We start from the raw sequence: 13738 nt of genomic DNA, 5'->3' as shown, positions 1-13738 counted from the left end.
GTAATATTTGAAGCTTTTCGTACACTCTCTGTGACGTCATCCGTGTTGTGGGGTGACGTAGGCGAGACGAGACCAACGCTTGCAAAAAGAGGACAACGTCCGCTAATCGCTCAGCCACGATTCGATTGACCTTGCCGCTGACGCCAAATAACGCAGCGTCGAGAAAACATGGCCACCGCACACTTGTCAGCCAGCTCGGGAATGAGGTTGTCCAAAGGTAAAGCGATCAACTGTAATGCGTAGCATGCTACGACTGTCTTCGTTGTAACTTGAAAATAATAATAAAATACAATCCATCATCTCGGCCACCTGACGCTTGGTCATTTTGTGGCATCTTAAGTGTCTATTAGGTTTATTTGCATAACACAACCGGAAGTAAAATCGGCCCATACAGTGATTGACAACTACTTCGTGAAAAGCACTGCAAACACAAATGTTTTTATACTTGGCTAACAGCTATCTAGCCTCGGTTAAATGGCTAAAGAGCCATATATCCAAGCAGTGGGTATTTTGAAGGTGATCCAACTTTCTCTGCGTTGTCTTGGCCTTGGTGCCTCCCGAGTGAAAATGCTGATCACGGGACCTGTTAAGCCTGTCAGGCGGCGCGGTCCCGTTACCCTGCAGGCGTTTTATCACTCACTGACTCGTAAAAAAGCCTCTCCACAAATTCCTCTTAGAATGTCTACAGACACGATACCTTTGTGGCAATGTTGAAACTCCCATTTGTCAGTGTGAAAAGTTTTGCGTATTTGTCTCAAAATGATGCCTTTGCCATAGGAGAAATGATCCCATTTGTTATACATTTAGGATCTATGTTATGATGGCCTGAAGTTTAACAGATATTTCTACCTGTTTTACACAGATGCAATAGTGATAGGGGTGCACAAAAAGTGTCTCCAACCTCTGGTTGCCTTTTTTACATTACATGTACTTTAAAAGGTAAATCAACCCCCTAATTTTCTCCATATTCTGTGAAGCAACACCCTTCGAAACACAGTTTCCTGAATCATGTTTTGTTAGTGTAATATGAATTAAACAAGCAAAATCCACCTGTTATTATCTATCTCAGGGGGCAGTTGTTTTGCCACTCCATGCTGACTTTAAATGAGATCACCGTTGCCAGGTCTCAGGTCACAAGAAATCACGGCTCATCGGTCTTCTAAAGCTGAGCTCTGATGTCATTTTCAGCCGACTGCAAGTCACAAAATGGCCGCCCCTTGAGATGGATAAAATCGGGTGAATTTTGCTGCTTACCTCGTATCCCACAAACACAATATAAATCAGAATGCCATATTTAGACTAGGGGGGCATACAGAACATATTTCTGTCAAGAAAATTTTCAAGTTGACTTCCACTATAACGATGACCTTCCGATTTCAACCGTTCCAAATCCTTACAGATGCACTATGGTTGCATCCCTGGAAGACATGAAACAGCCTGCATTCACAGAGCCTCAAATTTTATTGTATCGTTTATGTCGAGTGTGAATCCAGCGCGAGCGCACACATTAAAGCCTAAACACAACTAATCAGCGCATTTTCCTGTGATTTTGTGTCCCTGCAGAGCATTTCCTGGTCGCGGTGCCTGTGGCGGTTGTCGCAGCCGTAGGAGGATTCCTGGTGAGCCGTTACCTGAGTGGGCGGAGTTGCAAGAAGGGCCCGGTGAACATGTGTATCAACAAAGACAGTCCCAAAGTGGTGCACAGCTTTGACATGGAGGACATTGGCACCAAAGCCGTGTACTGCCGCTGTTGGAGGTCAAAGAAGGTCAGCTTGCAAGCCACTCTTTTAGTCAACGCGAGAGTTTGCCTACAAATGTGTGTTGAGCACCACTGTTCTACTCGTGTTGTTGCTGTCTGTTTGAAGATAGACACTCTTTGGATTTAAGAACAAGGTTACTACATGCTTTAAACACATTTAAATTGATCAAAACACGCTTTTTTGAGGATAACTTGGCACTTGCTCTCTCCCTGTTTTCCAAACGAGAGGAAAGATGTGTTTGCATGAGGCAGTTTATCCATCACTCACAAGCAAAGTTTTCTGTTTAGTGGACTCCCCTGTAACGACTACACAAGTGTTAAAACCACTTAATATTATGAACTGAAAGCAAAATTGCATTGATTCAGGCTATGGAGCCGACGTATGAGCTGGTTTTCCTCTTCTCTTGCAGTTCCCTTACTGTGACGGCGCCCACAGCAAACATAACGAGGAAACCGGTGACAACGTGGGCCCTCTCATCATCAAGAAGAGGGACGTTTGAGTGAAGCAAGCCCAACTGTGCCGCTTTCTCCTTCATGTCTCCCTGTTTGTCTGTGTGGTGTAATGGCGTCGCAAGGACAATTCACTTGTATTATGTTGTCGCAACAAATCACGCAGGCCTCATTAGAATCTACTACCGCAATAACTAAAGTGAAAGTATTACTATGAAATGAAACCTTTACTGAGAGATGATGAATGGCCAGAGCTGATGTGCTAGAGTTAAAGCTTTGGAAGGTTTTGTGTCTAAACTCCCTTTGTCCTCATATAAGGGAACTCATGGCCTTAAATACTGTTCCAAGACACACTACAAAGATGAATGTTGCTCGTTTTAAGCCAAGAGCTCGATGTTGGTCTTAAAATCATCCTGTTTGATTCTAATAAACGTCAATCAGCCATAATCACTCTTATGTGCTCAAAGGTAGCCTTCCCAAAGACTACTTTTGACTGCTTACCAACCGCTACTTTTGCTTTAGTTTTTCTACTGTCTCCTGTGTTTTTGATTTCAGGGTATGTTCTTCTGTATCATGAATAAAGTTTTTTTTTTTTTTTTTGCGGTACCTGGATATGCACACCTCATTATTCTTTTTTCTTTTTTTAACTTAGGAAGCCCGTGCTATCAAAGTACCGAAGGTATATTTATTCATTAAACCACTGCATCAAACACTGACCTAAGCCACCCCTGGTGTGTGTGCGCGCGCGCGCGCTAGATGAAAAGGGTGGCGGGGCTGCATTCTGCAGTGTCCACCTCCAGCACCAGTGGCCATTTTAAGACGCGTCAGTATGTGTGGTCACCACTAGAAGACGCTGTGTTTACACGAGCAGTCGTGTCCAGAGCGTGTTCACGAGTGTTGGTGGGGGCCCCTGCTGCTATAGTGACACGCGCGCACGCACACACGCACGGGCGCGTGACCAGGCTTATGTGGCTGCGTGCCAGATGCAAGCAGGACTCTCGCAAGAGGTGGAGTGGACTCTGCGTCTCGTGAGGAGTCACCTGCGAAAGCGGTTCTCGTCTGACCATGTTTCTCTGTCATAGGGCAATCTGACCGGCAGCATACGTTGCCTCAATATTAAGTTTTGAACTCTTTGTAATTTGTATGGGTTGGCATTGCACGAGGGAAAGCATGCATCAGGAGTAGGAGTTCAAATAAAACAGCAAATAAGTCACCTTATTCAACTTAATAGAACACAAAACTCTTGCGAGCATCTGTGCGGACACTATCACTCGGTTTAATCTACCTCCGATTACATATCAATAATTACAATAATACAATGATCCAAAATACACGGACACTATTTAAAGCAGTTTAATCTAACTCTGAATACATATCGATAATTAAAATGATAGAATGATCCAAAATAGTCATTTGGTATACAGCAGTCCCATAAACCCAAAAGGTTAAGTTTTACTGAAAGACCACAATTTTAACAAATAAGAAATTAAAAATTGAACCATACTAATGAGTGTGTGTGTGTGTGTGTGTGTGTGTGCGTGTGTGTGTAGGTGTGTGCGCGTGTGTTTGCGTGTGTATATCTCGTCTTTATATGTTTCAAATTTAACAATAACAATGACAGTATATATAGATAGGCAGCATAGCAATGTCATTTGTTTTTGTCATCCAGTGTTTTCCAACCATTAATCATCCAAAGCACACATTTCACACAAGCAAAATATCACCGCACACAAGCAAACAAAAATGTCACTTATGTTTTGTCAAATGTACCTTCTGCCATGTAGCACAAGAGCAATTAACTTCTTCCAGTCGCTATACATGACTGACATTGACGAATACAGTAAAGATAACAATGCGTACATTATATTAACTAAAGGTTATAGCTGGAATTGAGAACATTTTCACAGGTCAACATGATACTTGTAAAATGCAAGTGATGCTTAAGTTAGATGAACAAGTTTTTTCAAAACAACAACATAACATTGATCTAAGTACAAGTATATATAGTATATATTTTCTTTTTTTAAATAGAGGTCATATACTTATATGGATAATAGAAGTTTAATGACACCTTGCGGGCTTGTGGATGTTTCATGTCAGCTTTTTTTCCACGTGTGTGTGTTCAATTGCTGACTTCCGTGCGCATGTTGTAACATTTCTGTGCATTTCTGTGGCACGTCGTGACCACGACGACCACCACCACGCTTCGGTGGTGTCGGTCGGGCTGCCGCCGCCGCCGAGAGTCCACTTCGCATTTTGAGCGACGCCCCCAAATTCCGTGCCGAGTGTTTGCAGACCCTCCGGGACGGAGAGGTGGAGGAGGAATCGGCAGCTCGGCCGTCTGTGTACGCTACAACCAGCACAAACGCCATTAGTTCATGACTTCATCGAAGCCTTTTTTGACAGCGGTGTTCGAACGAGCGTTTTAGAAGGTAAGACAAGACGTTTCCACGCCACTTCCTGGTTGCTTGGTGCTGCTTTGTGCTGTCGCCTTCCGTGCGTGTCGCAGCGACCACTCGGACTGTGGTCAGCGCGCCGTGGCGTCGGCCGAGCGTTGTCTTCTTAGGTAATCTCAACTCGGTCGAAAACAGCGACAAGGCTCGCCAATCTACGCGTAAAACATCCCACCGTGCTCTCGGGTGACCGCTACATGTATCCATCGCTGGATTAAAGCGTATTTGCCCATAAACGTGTCCACGGAATATAGTCTGCTTGTTTTTTTTTTTCCTCTATCCGCTGCCACCGCATCGTTGCGCACCTCGCCGCTGCTCGTCGTCGATAGTAGACAAAAGACAGCCTTGTTTTTGGACGCTTCTGTGTTTCGTGTTGCCCCGGAAAGCCACATAAGCATGGCTGGCACTTATAAGAGCAGTCGTCAAAATGTATTTGAAAAGCGCGCTCCACATTTGACCTGCGCATATGCGCATATCTTTGCATATTGTTGTCGCTCTGTTATTGATTGCATTGATATACCGTGAAATTCTTAAAGGGATACTAACCCCCTGTATGCGGAAATCAGCGGCAACACATGCGCTCATGCTCATAGGGGCCGGTTAGCTTCCCTTTGGGAGCTTTATTTTCAAACAATCGACATTATGATGTTGTTGTTGTTATGCATTTGTCACATTCTAAGAGAGGCTTGAGCTATGTTAGCCTGCTGTGTTTACCCTGCGTTTTTCTCCCCCCAACATTTCTATTCTTAACCCTCCTCCCTTCGCTCTGTTCATGTGTTGCTCCCCAGGACTCCACGGCTGCTGCAGAGAATGGGAATAGGGACACAGGCCAAGGCTTGCCATTTTGGCTGAAGGAACAGGACAGTTGTCAAGCCCGCGCGCCGGCGTCAGTCCCTCTCTCCCTCACCTCAGCTCTCCTCTCCTCCCCCCCTCCGGCGCACACACAAGGACACAAACCGCCGCCCACATTCACGGCTATGTCCACAGCAGTAGACATTGCTGGCCCTTCCTCGCCAGATCAAGCCAACAGCAGCGCTAAAATCCCCAACGAGCCTCTGAGACCCAGCCTCAAGCGCTCCAGCCACCCCTACGGCCTGTCCCATTACATCGCCAGCCCTTCCCAAGCCATGGACGTCAAAGGCCTGATGCAAGCCTCGCCGGCCCAGCAGCAGGCGGCCCCGCCCGGCCCCACCAAACCTCGCCGGGCTCCCTCCTGGCCCGATATGTGGGAGTCGCCCAGCGGGCTTCACCTGGCCCACGCCGCAGAGTTGCTGATGCGCGCGGGGCTGCTGGCGCTGACCCCTACCGCCGCCGAACAGGCCGGCTCGGGCGGGCAGAGCAGCCAGCCCGCTAAAAGGGAGGCGACGGAGGTGAAGGTAGGCAAGGGGGACGGCGAGGGAGGAGCATCCGGGCCCGATGAGGAGGAAGAGGACTCGCCCGGGTGCAGGACAGACATCCAGCCCTACCTGGGTGCCTGGTTCCCTTTCAGCCCCACTCTCTTGCCTCTCGCTGGCTTCCAGATGGGGGGCGGCCACTGGAGGAGCACGGCGATGGGGGCAGAGGGCATAGAGGGCCTGGTGGCCGAGGGCCACTCTCCCGGATCTCTGGGCGGAGGCAGCGGCAGCAGGAGGAAGAGGAAGCGCTGCGGAGAGTGCGTTCCGTGTCGGCGTCAGACGAACTGCGAACAGTGCAGCAGCTGCCGCAATCGTAAGAGGGGACACCAGATCTGTAAATACAGGAAGTGCGAGGAGCTGAAGAGGAAGCCGGGAGGTCCCGGGTTTGAGGGCAGAGTGTCCGCGTTTGACCTCAGAGGCTCCGACTTTTCTTTGGGCCTGGCGCAGGAGAGAAGCGCCGGCGCCTTGGACGGATAGTAATGTTTGCTGCGTTTGTCACAGGATCCTGCTTGGACGATTGTTGAAGAGCTGAAGTGTAAAAGACACATGCACGCGTGCACGCACGCACGCACGCACACAGACACACACACACGCACACACACATAGACACACACTGGACACCATGTTGGTTCAAAGACGTGGACATGATGTTAAGTGCAGGGCTGCACCTCTGTTCAAGAATGTTCTCACTCGTTCCCATCCTTTCTTTTGACAATCAGTGAATTGGAGAGGAGGGGGAGAGAAGGTGTCACTGTATCGACGATGACAAAAAAGCTGTAAATAGACTGTAAATATTGGGGGGAAACAACATTATGTCTTTTTTACATCCCTTTCCAGTTTGGATGTATTGTGTTGCAGCCGTTTAAAAGAAAGAAGAAGAGAAAAAAAGAGCCAAATGTTTTGTTTCTAACGGGGGACTCTCGATTCTGTTGTCACCGCATCATCAGTAAGCGAGTCGTCTAAATTATTTCATGTGCAACTTGTACTGTATAGATCTGTTTGCCCTTTTGAAATAAAAGAAATTGGCCATGCGCGCTTGTCTACACGCTTGTACTCATATTTAATTGGGTGGATGTGTTTGTTGGCCACCGTGCTTCCGCTGCTACATGTGCACGCATGTGTACTTGCGTGTGTGTGTGGATTATGAGTCACCTAATGGCGTGGCGGAGAGCCTTATCACCACCCTACAGACACACACACACTCGCACAAGCACACCTACACGCTGCTTGGCCGGCACACCTAAGCTGACACTCATCACAAACAATCTCCATTCACGTCCACGCACACACTGTGACGCAATGTGCTTTTTATTCACAACTCCACATAAGAAAGAGATCTTAGAGCAAGCTGGGCCGTGTGGGTTTTTCGCTTGTTGCCGTAACGATGGCTGATGTGATAAGACCTTCTTCCTCAGCGCCACACTCCAGGGGACCTCAGGGAAGACGTAACCATGGCAACGGTCGGCCTGAGGTGTCACGCTATAATTGGGCCACGGCTGCACTTCCTGTGCGCCTTCAGTCAGGGGGGATCGCAGAGGGACTGTGTGTGTGTGTGTGTGTGCGTGCATCTGTGGGGGTGGGGGGTTGTGTGTGTGTGTTTGTCAGGCAGGCGAGAGAGAGAGAGAGCGAGCGAGAGAGGCGCAGCACGCCAGCCAACGCAGGACACTGCCAACTCATGGAGAACAGCAGCGAGCTCCAACATCATGCAATTACAACACTCGCTCTGAATGACAAACACACAATCTTCCACTGAAGTCCTCACACTCATCGTTCTGCGGCTCTCGCACAAGAGCAACATTCTTGGAGCCGCAGCTTTTTCTTCCTCTTCCCCCTCGTTGGTGCCTTTCTAGTGATTTGGAGCCTAATCCCCCCCCCCCCCTCCCTCCCGCCTCCCTTTTTTCATCACGCACGCACACATGCGCACGCATGCACATACACACACCGGAAATCTGTGTCACCCGCTGCCCAGCAGGTCCAGTGACTCCCTGAACGCCTGCAGTCTGGCTCCACTGGCCTGCAAGATGGCAGGAAAGAAAGGGGGAGGAAAAGGGATTGAACAGGGGACAGGGAGGAGGACGAGGGGTGGGGGTCGAAAGCGGATCCAGGGAGAGGGAGAGAAGGTGGAGGGTGAACGGGGGTGCGTAGGGGGGCTTGAAAGAGACTTGGTGAAGGGCAGAGAGGGAGGAGGAGGTGGGGGTGAGTGGGACGAGGGGGGGTGGAACTGGGAGGGATGAAAAGCAGGCCACAGGAGGGGAAAAAAGAGAAAGAGTGACACGCAGGGAGGAGGACGGGGAGACGGACAGCAGGGGATGGAGATAACGTGGGTCAAACAAAGAAAGAGAAGAGATGAGTGTGAGTTCCTGAGAGTAGCGTGATGAAGGTGATAGAAATGCATTGAGACAGCCAGGCAGGCGCGGGAGTGCGCGCCGGCCGGAATGAATGACGCTCGCATCGGTTGCCGCCGCTCCGTGCGTGCAATCAAGCAACCCCGTGGCGCCTACATATGTTGGCAGCAACTTCTCTCGCACTGCAGTGGAACACTCTGCCAGCCTGCTCCTTGCAACCTGCAACGGAGGCTGGGCGGACCCTCGTTTGCCAGCCAGACCTTTGCGATTCTGGCCACTGCAATTCGTCGTGTGTCTTTTTAAACAACGGCACGCCATCAATTTTCTTTTACGCTTGTCTCCATTCTCGCCACTGGTTTGAGGCTTATTCCAACTGACTTTGAGTGAGTGACCGGGTACAGCCGGGATTAGTCGCTAGTCAATCGCAGGACACATAAACACACACTCACCTATGGGTGATTTTGAGTCTTCAATTAAAGTAAGATGCATCGTTTGTTTTCCACGCAAGCACTGCTGGATTAAGGCCGCAGAAGAGATTCGAACCTCAGAACTGTGAGGCCTAACCACTAGGCCTCTCTTGAAGCCAGCCCACTGCAGTACCCCCTCCCCACCCATGTCTCTACTTCCTTGAAAAGTTCCGCCTCATTTGCCCTCTGGTTGTATTTTGGTGACACTGGGTCAAAGGGGATTCTTGACCTTTGACCTTTTAAGCTATTAAAGATGGATTTAGATGAGGCCATCATCCAGAAACAGCTTCACCCTAACCCTCTCAAAGAAAGTCACACGCATCAATAAAAACAATGGTTCGATTTTGTCCAATTGTAGGCTGAGCAGCCTCAATATTAGGCACAACAACATAAAGATTACAAATGCTCTTAAAATGCTGGTTGTTATTTTTAGTGAACATTTATTTACAGGGGACTTTTGGAAAACTGTCCTTATAATTGGCTGTCCACTATACCAGTGTTGGGGTCTTTGGAGGTGGCGCAGTTCTGAAAATGTGTGTTTGAATCCAAACTATCTGAAAAATGCTCCAGTGAAGTTTGCATGTCTGCTCCACTGTTACGTAACAGTGAAGACATTGCTATAGAAGTATTACCTCCCACCCATGACATGATTGGCCAGGCTGGGCTACTATCTGAATTACTATCATGCAGAGATGCGACCACTATTGGGCGGAGCGGTGTTGCAATTAGCGGCATGACTAGTTGAACCACATTTCTCAGCTGCATGGACATCGGGTCCTTGTCGTCAACATCAAATAGCTTTTGAGCAATTAAGCTACTTTGGTGATCACACCGCCCGTGTGTCCACAGAAGCTTCATTTCCCCAGACACTTCTTAACCTTAAGTGCATCTCTTCTGTTTGACGTCAGCTATGTGGACGGTGTCGAAAAATTCTGCAAAGCGGGATGGAAAGACAATGTTATTTATCGAGTTGTCACAAAACAGCAGTTCTTCATTCCAGGCTTTACTGTGGAAGCTCCAGTCAACGCCCAAAAAGGCCAACAACAAATTTACAAACGGACAACTAAGCTCGTCATCACGACTCAGTTATCAAACATTAACAGTTAGCAAAATGTATTCAGAAGCAAATCTATTTATAGCGTATTTATAGCCTCTCTTTATAGCATCTTTAACAGCTTATTTTCTGATCAGGGGCTAATATTGATTGCTTTCAAAAGTTATTGACGCACTGGTATACTATGTGTCTTGGTGTGTTGAGTCGTAGAGCGCCACACACACGGCGTATTGTATGTATAACGTGCTGCCTCCACAATTTGCATTATTTTATGTCTGGCCCCAAAGTACATGGGGCATTGTTGCAAGTCATGTGCTTGCATGGGGCAGGACCACCCACCCTATCAAAACAGACAAGAAGATTCAGCAGATGTCAGGTGCACCGTTATTCTTGATCCATGCGTTATTTTGACACAAATATTTCACATTCATGTTTTTGGGCTGTTTTAAACTGTGAAAAAAAAAAGAGATGTGAGAATCGGTCTCCTTTAAGCATTCAGAACCATTTCACACATTTGGCTGCCATTTTAGGCAAGGTCAGATGGCGTTCTCTCTCGGAGATAATGTGTGCACAAAATTCTGTTAATCTTTAGCCTGCTGCGGGTTGCAGAGAGGGGAAAAAAGCCACCGTGGCTCCAGGAAGTTAAGCAAAGCACGCTGATAAAGTCTGCCTGCCTGCAGGGATAGTTCATCACGGCCTCTTGTCACGCCATCTCATGATGCGGAATCGATTGTTACCACCGAGGATTCAGCTCCAAGCGGCCTTCGCTCCTCCATTTGCATCACCCTCAAGAGTGTTTCCTTTTTAACCGAGTGATAAATCATGAAGTGATACGGAATTTCTCTGGTTTTATAATGAATATATACTACTAATGGGTGATAAAATACCACTTTCATTACAGTTTTATTAAATGGTCTGTAACATGTGGAAAACACATAAAATCAACAATACATAAATATTCATCTGTATTTCACCATTATGTTGAGACTATGTGCTCAAATCTCATCACAGTTATTATTACATTATGATGACCTTTTTCATATCAAACTTCAGATGATTTCACTGTACTTCAGTATGTTGGTAGAAAAATGGCATTCATTGTGAAAATTGAGAGTTTCATTTAAACTGCTTAACCCTAAACGTTTTTTAGTTTTATTTCCACAGAAGAAAGGACAAAGCAGCTGCTTTGATACACACAACAGACCAGTTAACTCATCATGGGTTTTCTATCGTGAGTCATCATCTCTTTTTATATTTATAGTACAAACAGAAATGTTTACTGAGCAGACATGGCGGTGTTTTTGTCTTGTCTTGTATTGTTATGTTTGGCTGGAAAAACAAAACAATGAATGACTTCGGGGTGTACCCTCCTCTTGCCCAAAGTCTGTTGGGATCCCCCATGCCCCCCTCAATTCAAATATATTGATGAAAAGTCATATATGACAATGAACATGAATATAATAACAATATTCAATGAACATCTGACATTGCTTTTGAATTGTGGTTTAACATATACATTAAAACAACAAAAACAAAAAACAAATGAAATAGGCTGTAGTCAATGATGGTACTCAGAGGACATTCTCCAAGATTCTTTTAAACTGATTCTTCAACATTGAGACAACTGGAGCAGAAGAGTGGATCAAAATACCTGCTGGGACATGCATAACTCTCACCAAAATTTAGTGGCAATGATTTCTTCAAAAGATTAAGGGTACCATAATTTCCGTCCAGGCCTGTTTCATTGGTTTGTTAAAAAAAAGAATGTTCAACGGCAATTCAAAAGCAAAGTCTTATTTAGATTTTTAAAAATATATTTATTCTCAACGTAGTCATTTTTATGATCGATGTGGGGTTTTCTTTCATTGTTGTCTACCGTAGTTGTGTTAAAGTTTTGATTCTCTCATTTCAGAAGTTCATCATCATCATCATCATCATCATCATCATCATTGGGTTCTTCCTCTGATAATACGTAATAATCCCTATAGAGCAGTTCGAAGATTGATTCCAAATTGTTAGTTTCATAATCCTAATATATTAGATTAGGCCATTGTACCTAATAAAGGCACACAAGTGCTAAAGGCCACCGCTCCATCCAATTCCAATAGCACTGAGATATAAAAATTATGAAATTATTCTTACTGTTCAGAAGTTGGGGGTTGCAAAGTATTAGCCACCGCTCATCACCGTATGCATAACAAAGCCTTTTTCAAAGTAAATTAGGGACAGTTTTTTTTAGTGGCCAGGATAAATATTCAACCACCAAACATTTTGTATTTTTTGTACAACTTTACAACAAAATTAATATTATAAAATAATGAATATCAATAAAATGAATAATTAATAACAGCAGTGACATGCTTTTTTTTTAAGAAAACATTGTTCCTCAGTGATCAAGAATTATATCACGCTATACAATTTTTCTTTATAAAATCATTCATATTTAATGAGGGAGTCAGGTGTCAAGCAAGTGAAACACTGCCCACTGTCACGTCGTTCCACTATGTGTTTGTTGTCATGGTTTCTGTCTGTGTGCTCGCCCCTCCCCTCCTGTGTGCCCATGATTAGTTTGGGTTTTTCTCACCTGCTTCTTGTTACCTGTCGCGTATATAAGTCCTGTCTGCCCCTCACGCCCAGTCGGATCATTGTCTTGTTGTTGTCTTGATGTCTTTTGGTTCTTGTTGGCGTTTAATGTTTTCATGTCCTTTGTTTCACATCCCTGTCAGTTCGTCCTCTAGTTATTTTGTTAAGTCGTGTCAGTTTGCCGAGTCTGTCTTTTCAGTTCCTCCAGTAAACCCTGGTCCAAGCTGCATTTGGTCGCCTTGCTCCATTCCGATCCTTGACACCCACACCGCTCCAGACACTGAACATGTAAGCTGTTTCTAGTTTTGCTATCCTGAAATAAGAATTGAATAGAATAATTGATCAATTTATGAGCAACATTTTGTGAGAATTTCAAAGACCAAAAATGAGCAAATTCATGTAAAATTTGGGAGTAGACAGGTCAATAAAGTTTGTAAATACCAAAAGAGCCACATGTTTTATTTATTATTTATGTAATATTATTGAAGTGTGATTTATTCAAGATAGATGGGTAGCAACTGCATGTTTGTGTGCGAAGATTAAGTTTCACCTATGACACTGCACAGTTGGCCAAGGCAGCTAGCAGCTAGCTGCAACTGCCGCCGACTGATGGGACCGGCTGTTGTGAGTCAGCATGTCTGCCATTAGCTTGCTAGATAAGCCGAATCAGACGGATGTATAGCTTATCAATGCTGAATGTTGACTAACTCTGTCTGGTTTTGTCGTAAATAAGGTGGAAAGAAAAGCCTGATTGACGTCACATAATGTTATTATGGTGGCCCCCGTAGATGAGTAAGCGTAGTATTTTTCGAATAAATACTTTATACATCGTAGAAACACAAGCAGTATCCAATAAAGATGGTATTCGCGTAACAACGGGAAGTTTTGATATCTTGGGTTGAGTTTGCCTTTAACAAGTTCTGTCTGACTGTACGTAGCTCTCCCAGGGCGTGGACACATTTTGTGTTTGACTGCTTGCACCCCTCATTAAACGGCTGAAAGTGCATCAGCAACTGTTGCTTTCCTTTTCCCCCACTTTACTCACATGGTGGCATAACTCAAAGAACTCCTGAGTCAAGGTGCTCTATACACCAAAAATGTCCACTGTAGGATGTTCCACTATATGTATTATTTTGGTATTATCTGCATTGGCAGATTAATGCATATTAAACATCTGTGAGAAATAAGGTGCTCTCTATGTCCAAGTGAGCTGCAACTCCCCAGTTTGATTTC

General features: G+C 45.6%; 2 protein-coding genes across 2 annotated transcripts; both read left to right on the top strand.

Annotated features, from left to right (window-relative positions):
* Positions 1 to 38: 38 nt before the first annotated feature.
* Positions 39 to 2821, top strand: zgc:110843 (uncharacterized protein LOC541492 homolog). The gene is made up of 3 exons (XM_049735921.2): positions 39 to 217; positions 1564 to 1766; positions 2170 to 2821. Exons 1-3 carry the CDS (start codon positions 169 to 171, stop codon positions 2257 to 2259), a joined length of 342 nt encoding a protein of 113 aa, XP_049591878.1. The 5' UTR covers positions 39 to 168; the 3' UTR covers positions 2260 to 2821.
* A 1479-nt stretch (positions 2822 to 4300) lies between these two features.
* LOC125978500 (CXXC-type zinc finger protein 5) lies at positions 4301 to 7099 on the top strand. The gene is made up of 2 exons (XM_049735901.2): positions 4301 to 4641; positions 5451 to 7099. Exon 2 carries the CDS (start codon positions 5640 to 5642, stop codon positions 6531 to 6533), a length of 894 nt encoding a protein of 297 aa, XP_049591858.1. The 5' UTR covers positions 4301 to 4641; positions 5451 to 5639; the 3' UTR covers positions 6534 to 7099.
* The last annotated feature ends 6639 nt before the right edge of the window (positions 7100 to 13738 follow it).

Source organism: Syngnathus scovelli, chromosome 1 (genome assembly GCF_024217435.2).
Source record: "Syngnathus scovelli strain Florida chromosome 1, RoL_Ssco_1.2, whole genome shotgun sequence".
Classification (NCBI taxonomy): Eukaryota; Metazoa; Chordata; class Actinopteri; order Syngnathiformes; family Syngnathidae; genus Syngnathus; species Syngnathus scovelli.
The sequence above is the reverse complement of the archived record's forward strand: the minus strand, read 5'-3'. Positions and strand labels throughout refer to the sequence as shown.

Excerpts from the sequence above, each read along its gene's own strand:
- LOC125978500 (XM_049735901.2), top strand. The coding sequence starts at position 5,640 with ATGTCCACAGCAGTAGACATTGCTGGCCCTTCCTCGCCAGATCAAGCC.
- zgc:110843 (XM_049735921.2), top strand. The coding sequence starts at position 169 with ATGGCCACCGCACACTTGTCAGCCAGCTCGGGAATGAGGTTGTCCAAA. Across the intron at positions 218-1,563 it reads GGGAATGAGGTTGTCCAAAG|AGCATTTCCTGGTCGCGGTG; the intron begins GTAAAGCGATCA and ends GTGTCCCTGCAG. Across the intron at positions 1,767-2,169 it reads GCTGTTGGAGGTCAAAGAAG|TTCCCTTACTGTGACGGCGC; the intron begins GTCAGCTTGCAA and ends CTTCTCTTGCAG.